Consider the following 18,688-nt stretch of genomic DNA (forward strand, 5'->3'; position numbering starts at 1 on the left):
GCTCAGTGTCATGCTTTGTTTTATAAATAGGTGGCACAGTGGCGCAGTGGTTAGCACCGCAGCCTCACAGCTCCAGCGACCCGGGTTCAATTCTGGGTACTGCCTGTGCGGAGTTTGCAAGTTCTTCCTGTGTCTGCGTGGGTTTTCTCTGGGTGCTCTGGTTTCCTCCCACAGCCAAAGACTTGCAGGTTGATAGGTAAATTGGCCAATATAAATTGCCCCTAGTGTAGGTAGGTGGTAGGGGAATTGTGGGGATGTGATAGGAATATGGGGTTAATGTAAGATTAGTATAAATGGGTGGTTGATGGTCAGCACAGACTCGGTGGGCCGAAGGGCCTGTTTCAGTGCTGTATCTCTAAATATAAAATATAGAATAAATAAAAATATAAGTGCTCCTGTGAAGCACCTTGGGACACTTTATTACGTTAAAGGCGCTATATAAATATAGACTCATAGAATGGTTACTGCACAGAAGGAGGCTATTCAACCCATCATGTCTGTGCTGACTCTCTGAAAGAGCAACTTGCCTGGTCCCAATTCACTGGCTTTTCCCTGTAGCCCTGCAAATTTTTTCTCTTCAGTTAAATATCCAATTCTCTTTTGAAAACCATGATTGAATCTACCTCTACCATGCTCTCGGGCAGGAGATTCCAGATTCTAACCACTTGCTGCGTAAGAAAGGTTTTTCCTCATGTCGCCATTGCTTCTTTTGCCAATTACCTTAAATTGGTGCCTTCTGGTTCTTGATCCTTTCACAAGTGGGAACAGTTTCTCCGTATCTACTCTGTCCAGTCCCCTCACGATTTTGAACACACCTATCAAATCTCCTTTTAATCTTCTCTTCTACAAGGAGAACAGCCTCAGCTTCTCCAAACTATTCAAATAACTCTAGAACCATTCTCATGAATCTTTTCTGCATCCTCTCTAATGCCTTCACATTCTTCTTAAAGTGTGGTGCCCAGAACTGGACAATCCTCCAGTTGAGGCCAAACTAGTGTTTTATACAGGTTTATCATAACTTCCTTGTTTTTATACTCTATGCCCCTATTTATAAAGCCCAGGATCCCGTAAGCTTTATTAACAGCTTTCTCAGCCTGCTCTGCCACCTTCAATGATTTGTGCACATATACCCCCCCCAGGTCCCTCTGCTCCTGCACCCCATTTGAATTGTACCCTTTATTTTATATTGCCTCTCCTTGTTCTCCCTACCAAGTGAATCACTTCACACTTTTCTGCAATAAATTTCATCTGCCACATGTCTGCCCATTTCACCAGCCTGTCTATCTCCTCTTCTGTGACATAACTGACTGAGTACCTTCAGAAAATCAAAATATAGTATGGACCAGAATCTCCTCCACCCTTGAACAGAAGGAGGGTAGGACTTCCATCCGCCCATGTGAACCACAGCCAACTTTACTGTGGGGGTGAAGGGGCTCATTTTATGCATTGTTTCTTTTGATTTACTGGTTGTGGGAGAGAAGGAAATGCAGTGCAGCTGCAGCATTTAAAATGCTGCAATTTCTTGGAGAACCAGAAGCACAGGAAACGGGAAAAAATGACAGAAGGAGGAGCTGGACCTGGGGCTAAGACTCTTTAGCTGATGTGTTAATTGATAGGATAAAGGTGAGGAGAGATAATCTCCTCAGCATTTAAGAAAGGCAGCTACAGAAAAAGGTCTTGGGGACTTTCTGGAGGGAGGTGTCTGAGGCAGTGGGTGCCACCTCCATCACCCATCAGATTACCACATAGTTTTTAGTTTTTTAGTTTTAGAGATACAGCACTGAAACAGGCCCTTCGGCCCACCGAGTCTGTGCCGACCATCAACCTCCCATTTATACTAATCCTACACTGATCCCATATTCCAACCACATCCCCACCTGTCCCTATATTTCCCTACCACCTACCTATACTAGGGGCAATTTACAATGGCCAATTTACCTATCAACCTGCAAGTCTTTGGCATGTGGGAGGAAACCTGAGCACCCGGAGGAAACCCACGCAGACACAGGGAGAACTTGCAAACTCCACACAGGCAGTACCCAGAATCGAACCCGGGTCGCTGGAGCTGTGAGGCTGCGGTGCTAACCACTGCGCCACTGTGCCGCCCATAGTGCAGGAAAAGGCTTAGTTGCCTTACGGGACTGTGAAGGCACCAGCACCTTGCAGATTTTTGGAATGTTGTTAGAAGCATGACTTACCAGCTTGTTAATTTGTAAATAACAGAATGGATATTACAGGAAAATATCAACGTCCTCACCGTCATGGTGAGCCAGTGACTTCTGCCTGAGAGCAAAGGTGGCAGTGTAATGCTCCCATGAGGGATGATTGATGCTACACTGAACCTGGAAGCTTTATTCCCAGAGAATGGAGTCAGATTCCTGATAAAAGGTTAATGTCATGCTAAGAAAGTGCCATTCTCGCTCTGTGTTCTCTTTGTAAAGGAGAAAATGGCCTATGATAGGCCATGAGGTGAGCAATATCTGTCCTGAGAGCCCTGGCTGCTCAGGAGGAATAGGCTGTGCAGTTAACTGACTGTGGGAGAGGAAGTGGGAGATGAGGAAGTGGGAGTTGAGTTGCTTGGATTGGATTGGGAAATGATGCTGAAAATCTGCAGTTCAGTAAGGAAAATACCTGGTCTTATGTCAGAGCATAGAACCATTGTCTACTTAAGCAATGAACTGTTTCCTTTGATACTGTCAGGGTCAGTCTGAGCTGCACAGGGTCACTGCTTTGCCCACACCATGGTGGCACCTTATTCACTCAGCTACCAGTCTATATACACACATTAAGTGGGTTCCTGGGGGTGAGGGGGGGTGGTGGTGGGTTGGGAAGTGGAGAGAAATGTTTTAGTGAATCAAAGGGAATGTAGAAACCGGAATAAGCCATTCAGCAGCCCCTTGGGTCTGCTGTGTCTAACCGATTCCTGCTCCGCCTGTACTCGGCCCAACGGTCCCCTGCTCCGCCTGTGCTCGGCCTGACAGTCCCCTGCTCCGCCTGTACTCGGCCCAACGGTCCCCTGCTCCGCCTGTGCTCGGCCCGACAGTCCCCTGCTCCGCCTGTGCTCGGCCCAACAGTCCCCTGCTCCGCCTGTGCTCGGCCCAACAGTCCCCTGCTCCACCTGTGCTCAGCCCGACAGTCCCCTGCTCCGCCTGTGCTCAGCCCAACAGTCCCCTGCTCCGCCTGTGCTCGGCCCGACGGTCCCCTGCTCCGCCTGTGCTCGGCCCGACAGTCCCCTGCTCCGCCTGTGCTCGGCCCGACGGTCCCCTGCTCCGCCTGTGCTCAGCCCGACAGTCCCCTGCTCCACCAGTGCTCGGCCCGACGGTCCCCTGTTCTGCCTGTGCTCGGCCCGACGGTCCCCTTCTCCGCCTGTGCTCGGCCCGACAGTCCCCTGCTCCGCCTGTGCTCGGCCCAACAGTCCCCTGCTCCGCCTGTGCTCGGCCCGACAGTCCCCTGCTCCGCCTGTGCTCAGCCCGACAGTCCCCTACTCCGCCTGTGCTCGGCCCAACAGTCCCCTGCTCCGCTTGTGCTCGGCCCAACAGTCCCCTGCTCCGCTTGTGCTCGGCCCGATGGTCCCCTGCTCCGCCTGTGCTCGGCCCAACGGTCCCCTGCTCCGCTTGTGCTCGGCCCGATGGTCCCCTGCTCCGCCTGTGCTCAACCCGACGGTCCCTGCTCCGCCTGTGCTCGGCCTGACGGTCTCCTGCTCCGCCTGTGCTCGGCCTGACGGTCTCCTGCTCTGCCTGTGCTCGGCCTGATGGTCTCCTGCTCCATTTGTGCTCAGCCCGACAGTCCCCTGCTCCGCCTGTGCTCGGCCCAACAGTCCCCTGCTCCGCCTGTGCTCGGCCCGACGGTCCCCTGCTCCACCTGTGCTCGGCCCGACTGTCCCCTGCTCCGCCTGTGCTCGGCCCAACAGTCCCCTGCTCCGCCTGTGCTCGGCCCGATAGTCCCCTGCTCCATCTGTGCTCAACCCGACAGTCTCCTGCTCCGCCTGTGCTCGGCCCAACAGTCCCCTGCTGCACCTGTGCTCGGCCCGACAGTCCCCTGCTCCGCCTGTGCTCGGCCCGACAGTCCCCTGCTCCGCCTGTGCTCGGCCCGACAGTCCCCTGCTCCGCCTGTGCTCCGCCTGACGGTCTCCTGCTCCGCCTGTGCTCGGCCCGACGGTCTCCTGCTACGCCTGTGCTCGGCCTGACGGTCTCCTGTTCCGCCTGTGCTCGGCCCAGTGTGCTCCCTCAGGTGAATGTGAAATATCTCACAGGGTTTTGGAAGAACAGCAGGTGGAGTTCTTCCCAGTGCACTGGGGGATATTTATCATCACTAAAACAAATTATTAGTGCATTATCACATTGCTATTTGTGGGATCTTGCTGTGTGAAAATTGGCTGCCACGTTTCCTATATTGCAGCAGTGACTATGCTTAAGTGCCAAAGTATTGAATTGGCTGTAAAGAGCTTTGGAACGTGATAGCCTGGATAGAAATGCACGTCTTTGTTATTACCATTCTCTATGTAATGCAGCTGATCTGGACTAGCAGTACAGCCAACTAGTGTTAGATATATGCAGCAAGGGTGAGATGCCTTGCCATTGTCTTCACATTTTCTAATCAGAATGCTCTTTGTTGCTGTGGCAGGTTTTTGTCAAAATGCTGTTGCTGGTTTGTTTGAATATAGCCAGTCTTTGGATAGGCTACCTCTCTGTCCGGGCACAACGAATAGCATTCCTGGAGACGAGGAAAAATATTGAGGGCCGACTGCTATTGGAAGATGAAAATGAAAGACAGGTAACACAAGAGGGGAAGAAGAGAGATTTCCACATGACACTGTTTCATAGAGTGCACCTGCTTCTGAGCATCTCCCTCAATCCCACCCTCCTTCTCACCGTATCCCTCAGTCTCACCTTCTCACCAAATCCCTCAGTCCCACCTTCTCACCAAATCCCTCAGTCCCACCTTCTCACCGAATCCCTCAGTCCCACCTTCTCACCGTATCCCTCAGTCCCACCTTCTCACCAAATCCCTCAGTCCCACCTTCTCACCGAATCCCTCAGTCCCACCTTCTCACCGCATCCCTCAGTCTCACCTTCTCACCAAATCCCTCAGTCCCACCTTCTCACCAAATCCCTCAGTCCCACCTTCTCACCGAATCCCTCAGTCCCACCTTCTCACCGTATCCCTCAGTCGCACCTTCTCACCAAATCCCTCAGTCCCACCTTCTCACCGAATCCCTCAGTCCCACCTTCTCACCGAATCCCTCAGTCCCACCTTCTCACCAAATCCCTCAGTCCCGCCTTCTCACCAAATCCCTCAGTCCCGCCTTCTCACCGAATCCCTCAGTCCCACCTTCTCACCGTATCCCTCAGTCCCACCTTCTCACCAAATCCCTCAGTCCCACCTTCTCACCGTATCCCTCAGTCCCACCTTCTCACCAAAATCCCTCAGTCCCACCTTCTCACCATATCCCTCAGTCCCACCTTCTCACCGTATCCCTCAGTCCCACCTTCTCACCGTATCCCTCAGTCCCACCTTCTCACCAAATCCCTCAGTCCCACCTTCTCACCATATCCCTCAGTCCCACCTTCTCACCGTATCCCTCAGTCCCACCTTCTCACCAAAATCCCTCAGTCCCACCTTCTCACCAAATCCCTCAGTCCCACCTTCTCATCAAAATCCCTCAGTCCCACCCACCTTCTCACCAAAATCCCTCAGTCCTACCTTCTCACCAAATCCCTCAGTCCCACCCACCTTCTCACCAAAATCCCTCAGTCCCACCTTCTCACCGTATCCCTCAGTCCCACCTTCTCACCAAATCCCTCAGTCCCACCTTCTCACCAAATCCCTCAGACCCACCTTCGCATCGTATCCCTCAGTCCCACCTTATCACCGTATCCCACAGACCCACCTTCTCACCAAATCCCTCAGTCCCACCCAACTTCTCACCAAAATCCCTCAGTCCCATCTTCTCGCCAAATCCCTCAGTCCCACCTTCTCACCAAATCCCTCAGTCCCACCCACCTTCTCACCAAAATCCCTTAGTCCCACCTTCTCACCAAATCCCTCAGTCCCACCTTCTCACCGTATCCCTCAGTCCCACCCACCTTCTCACCGTATCCCTCAGTGCCACGTTCTCACCGTATCGCTCGGTCCCACCTTATCACCGTATCCCACAGTCCCACCTTCTCACCAAATCGCTCAGTCCCACCTTCTCACCATATCCCTCAGTCCCACCCAACTTATCACCGTATCCCTCAGTCCCACCCACCTTCTCACCGTATCCCTCACTCGCACCTTCTCACCGTATCCCTCACTCGCACCTTCTCACCAAATCCCTCAGTCCCACCTTCTCACCAAAATCCCTCAGTCCCACCTTCTCGCCGTATCCCTCAGTCCCACCTTCTCACCAAATCCCTCAGTCCCACCTTCTCACCAAATCCCTCAGTCCCACCTTCTCACCAAATCCCTCAGTCCCACCTTCTCGCCGTATCAGTCCCACCTTCTCACCAAATCCCTCAGTCCCACCTTCTCACCAAAATCCCTCAGTCCCACCTTCTCGCCGTATCGCTCAGTCCTACCTTATCACCGTATCCCACAGTCCCATCTTCTCACCAAAGGCCTCAGTCCCACCTTATCACCGTATCCCTCAGTCCCACCCTCCTTCTCAACGTATCCCTCAGTGCCACCTTCTCACCAAATCCCTCAGTCCCACCTTCTCGCCGTATCCCTCAGTCCCACCTTATCACCGTATTCCACAGTCCCACCTTCTTACCAAATCCCTCAGTCCCACCTTATCACCGTATCCCTCAGTCCCACCTTCTCACCGTATCCCTCAGTCCCACCTCACCAAATCCCTCAGTCCCACCTTCTCACCAAATCCCTCAGTCCCACCTTCTCACCAATTCCCTCAGTCCCACCTTCTCACCGAATCCCTCAGTCCCACCTTCTCACCAAATCCCTCAGTCCCACCCACCTTCTCACCAAATCCCTCAATCCCACCCACCTTTCACCAAATCCCTCAGATCCACCCACCTTCTCACCAAAATCCCTCAGTCCCACCTTCTCAACGTATTCCTCAATCCCACCCACCTTCTCACCGTATCCCTCAGTCCGACCCACCTTCACACCAAAATCCCTCAGTCCCACCTTCTCGCCATATTCCTCAGTCCCACCTTCTCACCGTATCCCTCAGTCCCACCTTCTCACCAAATCCCTCAGTCCCACTTTCTCACCGTTTCCCTCAGTCCCATCCACCTTCTCACCATATCCCTCAGTCCCACCTACTTTCTCACCGTATCCCTCAGTCCCACCTTCTCACCGTATCCCTCAGTCCCACCCACCATCTCACCGTATCTCTCAGTGCCACCTTTTCACCAAAATCCCTCAGTCCCACATTCTCACCGTATCCCTCAGTCCCACCTTCTCACCAAATCCCTCAGTCCCACCCACCTTCTCACCAAAATCCCTCAGTCCCACCTTTTCACCAAATCCCTCAGTCCCACCCACCTTCTCACCAAAATCGCTCAGTCCCACCTTCTCACTGTATCCCTCACTCCCACCTTCTCACCGTATCCCTCACTCCCACCTTCTCACCGTATCCCTCAGTCCCACCTTATCACCGTATCCCACAGTCCCACCTTCTCACCAAATCCCTCAGTCCCACCTTATCACCGTATCCCTCAGTCCCACCCTCCTTCTCAACATATCCCTCAGTGCCACCTTCTCACCAAATCCCTCAGTCCCACCCACCTTTCACCAAATCCCTCAGATCCACACACCTTCTCACCAAATCCCTCAATCCCACCCACCTTTCACCAAATCCCTCAGATCCACCCACCTTCTCACCAAAATCCCTCAGTCCCACCTTCTCGCCATATTCCTCAGTCCCACCTTCTCACCGTATCCCTCAGTCCCACCTTCTCACCAAATCCCTCAGTCCCACTTTCTCACCGTTTCCCTCAGTCCCACCTACTTTCTCACCGTATCCCTCAGTCCCACCTTCTCACCGTATCCCTCAGTCCCACCCACCATCTCACCGTATCCCTCAGTCCCACCTTCTCACCAAATCCCTCAGTCCCACCCACCTTCTCACCAAAATCCCTCAGTCCCACCTTCTCACCAAATCCCTCAGTCCCACCCACCTTCTCACCAAAATCGCTCAGTCCCACCTTCTCACCGTATCCCTCACTCCCACCTTCTCACCGTATCCCTCACTCCCACCTTCTCACCGCATCCCTCACTCCCACCTTATCACCGTATCCCTCATCCAACCTTCTCACCAAATCCCTCAGTCCCAGCTTCTCACCGTATCCCTCACACGCACCTTATCACCGTATCCCTCAGTCCCACCCACCTTCTCACCGCATCCCTCAGTGCCACCTTCTCACCGTGTCCCTCACTCGCACCGTCTCACCAAATCCCTCAGTCCCACCTTCTCACCAAATGCCTCAGTCCCACCTTCTCACCAAAATCCCTCAGTCCCACCTTCTTGCCGTATCCCTCAGTCCTACCTTATCACCGTATCCCACAGTCCCATCTTCTCACCAAAGGCCTCAGTCCCACCTTCTCACCAAATCCCTCAGTCCCACCTTCTCGCCGTATCCCTTAGTCCCACCTTATCACCGTATTCCACAGTCCCACCTTCTCACCAAATCCCTCAGTCCCACCTTATCACCGTATCCCTCAGTCCCACCCTCCTTCTCAACATATCCCTCAGTGCCACCTTCTCACTAAATCCCTCAGTCCCACCTTCTCACCAAATCCCTCAGTCCCACCTTCTCACCGAATCCCTCAGTCCCACCTTCTCACCAAATCCCTCAGTCCCACCCACCTTCTCACCAAATCCCTCAATCCCACCCACCTTTCACCAAATCCCTCAGATCCACCCACCTTCTCACCAAAATCCCTCAGTCCCACCTTCTCGCCATATTCCTCAGTCCCACCTTCTCACCGTATCCCTCAGTCCCACCTTCTCACCAAATCCCTCAGTCCCACTTTCTCACCGTTTCCCTCAGTCCCATCCACCTTCTCACCATATCCCTCAGTCCCACCTACTTTCTCACCGTATCCCTCAGTCCCACCTTCTCACCGTATCCCTCAGTCCCACCCACCATCTCACCGTATCTCTCAGTGCCACCTTCTCACCAAAATCCCTCAGTCCCACATTCTCACCGTATCCCTCAGTCCCACCTTCTCACCAAATCCCTCAGTCCCACCCACCTTCTCACCAAAATCCCTCAGTCCCACCTTCTCACCAAATCCCTCAGTCCCACCCACCTTCTCACCAAAATCGCTCAGTCCCACCTTCTCACCGTATCCCTCACTCCCACCTTCTCACCGTATCCCTCACTCCCACCTTCTCACCGTATCCCTCAGTCCCACCTTATCACCGTATCCCACAGTCCCACCTTCTCACCAAATCCCTCAGTCCCACCTTATCACCGTATCCCTCAGTCCCACCCTCCTTATCAACATATCCCTCAGTGCCAGCTTCTCACCAAATCCCTCAGTCCCACCCACCTTCTCACCAAATCCCTCAATCCCACCCACCTTTCACCAAATCCCTCAGTCCCACCCACCTTATCACCGGATCCCTCGGTCCCACCTTCTCACCAAATCCCTCAGTCCCACCCACCTTCTCACCAAATCCCTCAGTCCCACCCACCTTATCACCGGATCCCTCGGTCCCACCTTCTCACCAAATCCCTCAGTCCCACCCACCTTCTCACCAAATCCCTCAGTCCCACCCACCTTGTCACCATATCCCTCAATCCCACCCACCTTCTCACCGTATTCCTGAATCCCACCCACCTTCTCACCGTATCCCGCAGTCCGACCCACCTTCTCACCAAAATCCCTCAGTCCCACCTTCTCGTCATATTCCTCAGTCCCCCCCACATTCTCACCGTATCCCTCCGTCCCACCCACATTCTGACCGTATCCCTCAGTCCCACCCACCGTCTCACCATATCCCTCAGTCCCACCCACCCTCTCACCGTATTCCTCAGTCCCACCTTCTCACCATATCCCTCAGTCCCACCCACCCTCTCACCGTATTCCTCAGTCCCACCTTCTCACCGTATCCCACAGTCCCACCTTCTCACCAAATCCCTCAGTCCCACCTTATCACCGTATCCCTCAGTCCCACCCTCCTTCTCAACATATCCCTCTGTGCCACCTTTCACCAAATCCCTCAGTCCCACCCACCTTCTCACCAAAATCCCTCAGTCCCACCTTCTCGCCATATTCCTCAGTCCCACCTTCTCACCAAATCCCTCAGTCCCATCTTCTCACCATATCCCTCAGTCCCACCTTCTCACCATATCCCTCAGTCCCACCTACTTTCTCACCGTATCCCTCAGTCCCACCTTCTCACCGTATCCCTCAGTCCCACCTTCTCACCGTATCCCTCACTCGCACCTTCTCACCAAATCCCTCAGTCCCACCTTCTCACCAAAATCCCTCAGTCCCACCTTCTCACCGTGTCCCTCAGTGCCACCTTCTCACCGTATCCCTCACTCGCACCTTCTCACCGTGTCCCTCAGTGCCACCTTCTCACCGTATCCCTCACTCGCACCTTCTCACCAAATCTCTCAGTCCCACCTTCTCACCAAAATCCCTCACTCCCACCTTCTCGCCGTATCCCTCAGTCCCACCTTATCACCGTATCCCACAGTCCCACCTTCTCACCAAATCCCTCAGTCCCACCTGATCACCGTATCCCTCAGTCCCACCCTCCTCCTCAACATATCCCTCAGTGCCACCTTCTCACCAAATCCCTCAGTGCCACCTTCTCACCGTATCCCTCACTCGCACCCTCTCACCAAATCTCTCAGTCCCACCTTCTCACCAAAATCCCTCAGTCCCACCTTCTCGCCGAATCCCTCAGTCCCACCTTATCACCGTATCCCACAGTCCCACCTTCTCACCAAATCCCTCAGTCCCACCTGATCACCGTATCCCTCAGTCCCACCCTCCTCCTCAACATATCCCTCAGTGCCACCTTCTCACCAAATCCCTCAGTCCCACCTTCTCACCGTATCCCTCAGTCCCACCCACCTTCTCACCAAAATCCCTCAGTCCCACCTTCTCACCAAATCCCTCAGTCCCACCTTCTCACCGAATCCCTCAGTCCCACCTTCTCACCAAATCCCTCAGTCCCACCCACCTTCACCAAATCCCTCAATCCCACCCACCTTTCACCAAAATCCCTCAGTCCCACCTTCTCACCGCATCCCTCAGTGCCACCTTCTCACCGTATCCCTCACTCGCACCTTCTCACCAAATCTCTCAGTCCCACCTTCTCACCAAAATCCCTCAGTCCCACCTTCTCGCCGTATCCCTCAGTCCCACCTTATCACCATATCCCACAGTCCCACCTTCTCACCAAATCCCTCAGTCCCACCTTCTCACTGTATCCCTCAACCCACCCAACTTATCACCGCATCCCTCAGTCCCACCCACCTTCTCACCGTATCCCTCAGTGCCACCTTCTCACCATATCCCTCAGTCCCACCGTCTCACCGTATCCCTCACTCGCACCTTCTCACCAAATCTCTCAGTCCCACCTTCTCACCAAAATCCCTCAGTCCCACCTTCTCGCCGTATCCCTCAGTCCCACCTTATCACCGTATCCCACAGTCCCACCTTCTCACCAAAATCCCTCAGTCCCACCTTCTCGCCGTATCGCTCAGTCCTACCTTATCACCGTATCCCACAGTCCCATCTTCTCACCAAAGGCCTCAGTCCCACCTTATCACCATATCCCTCAGTCCCACCCTCCTTCTCAACGTATCCCTCAGTGCCACATTGTCACCAAAATCCCTCAGTCCCACCTTCTCACCAAATCCCTCAGTCCCAGCCACCTTCTCACCAAAATCCCTTAGTCCCACCTTCTCACCAAATCCCTCAGTCCCACCTTCTCACCGTATCCCTCAGTCCCACCCACCTTCTCACCGTATCCCTCAGTGCCACGTTCTCACCGTATCGCTCGGTCCCACCTTATCACCGTATCCCACAGTCCCACCTTCTCACCAAATCGCTCAGTCCCACCTTCTCACCATATCCCTCAGTCCCACCCAACTTATCACCGTATCCCTCAGTCCCACCCACCTTCTCACCGTATCCCTCACTCGCACCTTCTCACCGTATCCCTCACTCGCACCTTCTCACCAAATCCCTCAGTCCCACCTTCTCACCAAATCCCTCAGTCCCACCTTCTCACCAAATCCCTCAGTCCCACCTTCTCACCAAAATCCCTCAGTCCCACCTTCTCGCCGTATCGCTCAGTCCTACCTTATCACCGTATCCCACAGTCCCATCTTCTCACCAAAGGCCTCAGTCCCACCTTATCACCGTATCCCTCAGTCCCACCCTCCTTCTCAACGTATCCCTCAGTGCCACATTGTCACCAAAATCCCTCAGTCCCACCTTCTCGCCGTATCCCTCAGTCCCACCTTATCACCGTATTCCACAGTCCCACCTTCTCACCAAATCCCTCAGTCCCACCTTATCACCGTATCCCTCAGTCCCACCTTCTCACCAAATCCTTCAGTCCCACCTTCTCCGTGTCCCTCACTCCCACCTTATCACCGTATCCCTCAGTCCCACCTTCTCACCGTATCCCTCAGTCTCACCTTCTCACCAAATCCCTCAGTCCCACCGACCTTATCACCGTATCCCTCAGTCTCACCTTCTCATCAAATCCCTCAGTCCCACCCACCTTCTCACCAAATCCCTCAGTCCCACCTTCTCACCAAATCCCTCAGTCCCAGCCACCTTCTCACCAAAACCCTCAGTCCCACCCACCTTCTCACCAAATCCCTCAGTCCCACCCACCTTCTCACCAAATCCCTCAGTCCCACCTTCTCACCAAATCCCTCAGTCCCACCTTATCACCGTATCCCTCAGTCCCACCCTCCTTCTCAACATATCCCTCAGTGCCACCTTCTCACCAAATCCCTCAGTCCCACCTTCTCACCAAATCCCTCAGTCCCACCTTCTCACCGAATCCCTCAGTCCCACATTCTCACCAAATCCCTCAGTCCCACCCACCTTCTCACCAAATCCCTCAAACCCACCCACCTTTCACCAAATCCCTCAGATCCACCCACCTTCTCACCAAAATCCCTCAGTCCCACCTTCTCAACGTATTCCTCAATCCCACCCACCTTCTCACCGTATCCCTCAGTCCGACCCACCTTCACACCAAAATCCCTCTGTCCCACCTTCTCGCCATATTCCTCAGTCCCACCTTCTCACCGTATCCCTCAGTCCCACCTTCTCACCAAATCCCTCAGTCCCACTTTCTCACCGTTTCCCTCAGTCCCATCCACCTTCTCACCCTTTCCCTCAGTCCCACCTACTTTCTCACCGTATCCCTCAGTCCCAACTTCTCACCGTATCCCTCAGTCCCACCCACCATCTCACCGTATCTCTCAGTGCCACCTTCTCACCAAAATCCCTCAGTCCCACATTCTCACCGTATCCCTCAGTCCCACCTTCTCACCAAATCCCTCAGTCCCACCCACCTTCTCACCAAAATCCCTCAGTCCCACCTTCTCACCAAATCCCTCAGTCCCACCCACCTTCTCACCAAAATCGCTCAGTCCCACCTTCTCACCATGTCCCTCACTCCCACCTTCTCACCGTATCCCTCACTCCCACCTTATCACCGTATCCCTCATCCAACCTTCTCACCAAATCCCTCAGTCCCACCTTCTCAACGTATCCCTCACTCACACCTTATCACCGTATCCCTCATCCAACCTTCTCTCCAAATCCCTCAGTCCCACCTTCTCAACGTTTCCCTCAGTCCCACCCACCTTCTCACCGTATCCCTCATCCAACCTTCTCACCAAAATCCCTCAGTCCCACCTTCTCGTCATATTCCTCAGTCCCACCCACCTTCTCACCGTATCCCTCCGTCCCACCCACCTTCTCACCGTATCCCTTAGTCCGACCCACCTTCTCACCAAAATCCCTCAGTCCCACCTTCTCGCCATATTCCTCAGTCCCACCTTCTCACCGTATCCCTCAGTCCCACCTTCTCTCCAAATCCCTCAGTCCCACCTTCTCAACGTTTCCCTCAGTCCCACCCACCTTCTCACCGTATCCCTCATCCAACCTTCTCACCAAAATCCCTCAGTCCCACCTCGTCATATTCCTCAGTCCCACCCACCTTCTCACCGTATCCCTCCGTCCCACCCACCTTCTCACCGTATCCCTCCGTCCCACCCACCTTCTCACCAAAATCCCTCAGTCCCACCTTCTCGCCATATTCCTCAGTCCCACCTTCTCACCGTATCCCTCAGTCCCACCTTCTCACCAAATCCCTCAGTCCCACTTTCTCACCGTTTTCCTCAGTCCCATCCACCTTCTCACCATATCCCTCAGTCCCACCTGCTTTCTCACCGTATCCCTCAGTCCCACCTTCTCACCGTATCCCTCAGTCCCACCTTCTCACCATATCCCTCTGTCCCACCCACCTTCTCACCAAAATCGTTCAGTCCCACCTTCTCACCGTATCCCTCACTCCCACCTTCTCACCGTATCCCTCAGTCCCACCCACCTTATCACCGTATCCCTCAGTCCCACCTTCTCACCAAATCCCTCAGTCCCACCCACCTTCTCACCAAATCCCTCAGTCCCACCCACCTTCTCACCAAATCCCTCGTCCCACCTTCTCACCGTATCCCTCACTCGCACCTTATCACCGTATCCCTCAGTCCCACCCACCTTATCACCGGATCCCTCAGTCCCACCTTCTCACCAAATCCCTCAGTCCCACCTTCTCACCGTATCCCTCACTCCCACCTCATCACCGTATCCCTCAGTCCCACCCACCTTATCACCGTATCCCTCAGTCCCACCTTCTCACCAAATCCCTCAGTCCCACCCACCTTCTCACCAAATCCCTCAGTCCCACACACCTTCTCACCAAATCCCTCAGTCCCACCCACCTTCTCACCAAATTCCTCAGTCCCACCTTCTCACCGTATCCCTCACTCGCACCTTATCACCGTATCCCTCAGTCCCACCCACCTTATCACCGGATCCCTCAGTCCCACCTTCTCACCAAATCCCTCAGTCCCACCTTCTCACCGTATCCCTCACTCCCACCTCATCACCGTATCCCTCAGTCCCACCTTCTCACCAAATCCCTCAGTCCCACCCACCTTCTCACCAAATCCCTCAGTCCCACCCACCTTCTCACCAATATCCCTCAGTCCCACCTTCTCACCATATCCCTCAGTCCCACCTTCTCAACGTTTCCCTCAATCCCACCCACCTTCTCACCGTATCCCTCAGACGCACCCAACTTCTCACCGTATGCCTCAGTCCCATCCACCTTCTCACCGTATCCCTCAGACGCACCCAACTTCTCACCGTATCCCTCAGTCCCACCTTCTCACCTTATCCCTCAGTCTCACCTTCACACCAGAATCCCTCAGTCCCACCTTCTCGCCATATTCCTCAGTCCCACCTTCTCACCGTATCCCTCAGTCCCACCTACTCACCGTATCCCTCAGTCCCACCTTCTCACCAAATCCCTCAGTCCCACATTCTCACCGTATCCCTCAGTCCCACCTTCTCACCAAATCCCTCAGTCCCACCCACCTTCTCACCAAATCCCTCAGTCCCACCCACCTTCTCACCAAATCCCTCAGTCCCACCCACCTTCTCACCAAATCCCTCAGTCCCACCTTCTCACCGTATCCCTCACTCGCACCTTATCACCGTATCCCTCAGTCCCACCCACCTTATCACCGGATCCCTCAGTCCCACCTTCTCACCAAATCCCTCAGTCCCACCTTCTCACCAAATCCCACACTCCCACCTCATCACCGTATCCCTCAGTCCCACCCACCTTATCACCGTATCGCTCAGTCCCACCTTCTCACCAAATCCCTCAGTCCCACCCACCTTCTCACCAAATCCCTCAGTCCAACCCACCTTCTCACCAAATCCCTCAGTCCCACCCACCTTCTCACCAATATCCCTCAGTCCCACCTTCTCACCATATCCCTCAGTCCCACCTTCTCAACGTTTCCCTCAATCCCACCCACCTTCTCACCGTATCCCTCAGACGCACCCAACTTCTCACCGTATGCCTCAGTCCCATCCACCTTCTCACCGTATCCCTCAGACGCACCCAACTTCTCACCGTATCCCTCAGTCCCACCTTCTCACATCCCTCAGTCTCACCTTCACACCAAAATCCCTCAGTCCCACCTTCTCGCCATATTCCTCAGTCCCACCTTCTCACCGTATCCCTCAGTCCCACCTACTCACCGTATCCCTCAGTCCCACCTTCTCACGAAATCCCTCAGTCCCACCATCTCACCGTATCCCTCAGTCCCACCCACCTTCTCACCAAATCCCTCAGTCACACATTCTCACCAAATCCCTCCGTCACACATTCTCACCAAATCCCTCAGTCACACATTCTCACCATATCCCTCAGTCACACATTCTCACCAAATCCCTCAGTCCCACCTTCTCACCAAATCCCTCAGTCCCACCTTCTCACCAAATCCCTCAGTCACACATTCTCACCAAATCCCTCAGTCCCGCCTTCTCACCAAATCCCTCAGTCCCGCCTTCTCACCAAATCCCTCAGTCCCACATTCTCACCAAATCCCTCAGTCCCACCTTCTCACCAAATCCCTCAGTCCCACCTTCTCACCAAATCCCTCAGTCCCACCTTCTCACCAAATCCCTCAGTCCCACATTCTCACCATATCCCTCAGTCACACATTCTCACCAAATCCCTCAGTCCCACATTCTCACCAAATCCCTCAGTCCCACCTTCTCACCAAATCCCTCAGTCACACCTTCTCACCAAATCCCTCAGTCACACATTCTCACCAAATCCCTCAGTCCCACCTTCTCGCCGCATCCCTCAGTCCCACCTTATCACCGTATTCCACAGTCCCACCTTCTCACCAAATCCCTCAGTCCCACCTTATCACCGTATCCCTCAGTCCCACCCTCCTTCTCAACATATCCCTCAGTGCCACCTTCTCACCAAATCCCTCAGTCCCACCTTCTCACCAAATCCCTCAGTCCCACCTTCTCACCGAATCCCTCAGTCCCACCTTCTCACCAAATCCCTCAGTCCCACCCACCTTCTCACCAAATCCCTCAATCCCACCCACCAATCACCAAATCCCTCAGATCCATCCACCTTCTCACCAAAATCCCTCAGTCCCACCTTCTCAACGTATTCCTCAGTCCGACCCACCTTCACACCAAAATCCCTCAGTCCCACCTTCTCGCCATATTCCTCAGTCCCACCTTCTCACCGTATCCCTCAGTCCCACCTTCTCACCAAATCCCTCAGTCCCACTTTCTCACCGTTTCCCTCAGTCCCACCTTCTCACCAAATCCCTCAGTCCCACCCACCTTCTCACCAAAATCCCTCAGTCCCACCTTCTCACCAAATCCCTCAGTCCCACTTTCTCACCGTTTCCCTCAGTCCCACCTTCTCACCAAATCCCTCAGTCCCACCCACCTTCTCACCAAATCCCTCAGTCCCACTTTCTCACCGTTTCCCTCAGTCCCACCTTCTCACCAAATCCCTCAGTCCCACCCACCTTCTCACCAAATCCCTCAGTCCCACTTTCTCACCGTTTCCCTCAGTCCCACCTTCTCACCAAATCCCTCAGTCCCACCCACCATCTCACCGTATCTCTCAGTCCCACCTTCTCACCAAAATCCCTCAGCTCCACATTCTCACCGTATCCCTCTGTCCCACCTTCTCACCAAATCCCTCAGTCCCACCCACCTTCTCACCAAAATCCCTCAGTCCCACCTTCTCACCAAATCCCTCAGTCCCACCCACCTTCTCACCAAAATCGCTCAGTCCCACCTTCTCACCGTATCCCTCACTCCCACCTTCTCACCGTATCCCTCACTCCCACCTTCTCACCGTATCCCTCAGTCCCACCTTATCACCGTATCCCACAGTCCCACCTTCTCACCAAATCCCTCAGTCCCACCTTATTACCGTATCCCTCAGTCCCACCCTCCTTCTCAACATATCCCTCAGTGCCACCTTCTCACCAAATCCCTCAGTCCCACCCACCTTCTCACCAAATCCCTCAATCCCACCCACCTTTCACCAAATCCCTCAGATCCACCCACCTTCTCACCAAATCCCTCAATCCCACCCACCTTTCACCAAATCCCTCAGATCCACCCACCTTCTCACCAAAATCCCTCAGTCCCACCTTCTCGCCATATTCCTCAGTCCCACCTTCTCGCCGTATTCCTCAGTCCCACCTTCTCACCGTATCCCTCAGTCCCACTTTCTCACCAAATCCCTCAGTCCCACTTTCTCACCGTTTCCCTCAGTCCCATCCACCTTCTCACCATATCCCTCAGTCCCACCTACTTTCTCACCGTATCCCTCAGTCCCACCTTCTCACCAAATCCCTCAGTCCCACCCACCTTCTCACCAAAATCGCTCAGTCCCACCTTCTCACCAAATCCCTCACTCCCACCTTCTCACCGTATCCCTCACTCCCACCTTCTCACCGTATCCCTCAGTCCCACCTTATCACCGTATCCCACAGTCCCACCTTCTCACCAAATCCCTCAGTCCCACCTTATTACCGTATCCCTCAGTCCCACCCTCCTTCTCAACATATCCCTCAGTGCCACCTTCTCACCAAATCCCTCAGTCCCACCCACCTTCTCACCA

The 18,688-nt window shown here is 54.1% G+C and overlaps 1 protein-coding gene across 1 annotated transcript in view; it reads left to right on the plus strand.

Moving 5' to 3' along the window:
- LOC137366348 (adenylate cyclase type 8-like) overlaps window positions 1-18,688 on the plus strand; it is a 266,926-nt gene that overhangs the window by 13,439 nt on the left and 234,799 nt on the right. The window contains exon 2 of the mRNA XM_068028243.1: window positions 4,624-4,773. Coding sequence (XP_067884344.1) covers window positions 4,624-4,773 — 150 coding nt within the window. The remainder of the gene's footprint in view (window positions 1-4,623; window positions 4,774-18,688) is intronic.

This window comes from Heterodontus francisci, unplaced genomic scaffold (assembly GCF_036365525.1).
Source record: "Heterodontus francisci isolate sHetFra1 unplaced genomic scaffold, sHetFra1.hap1 HAP1_SCAFFOLD_377, whole genome shotgun sequence".
Taxonomy (NCBI): Eukaryota; Metazoa; Chordata; class Chondrichthyes; order Heterodontiformes; family Heterodontidae; genus Heterodontus; species Heterodontus francisci.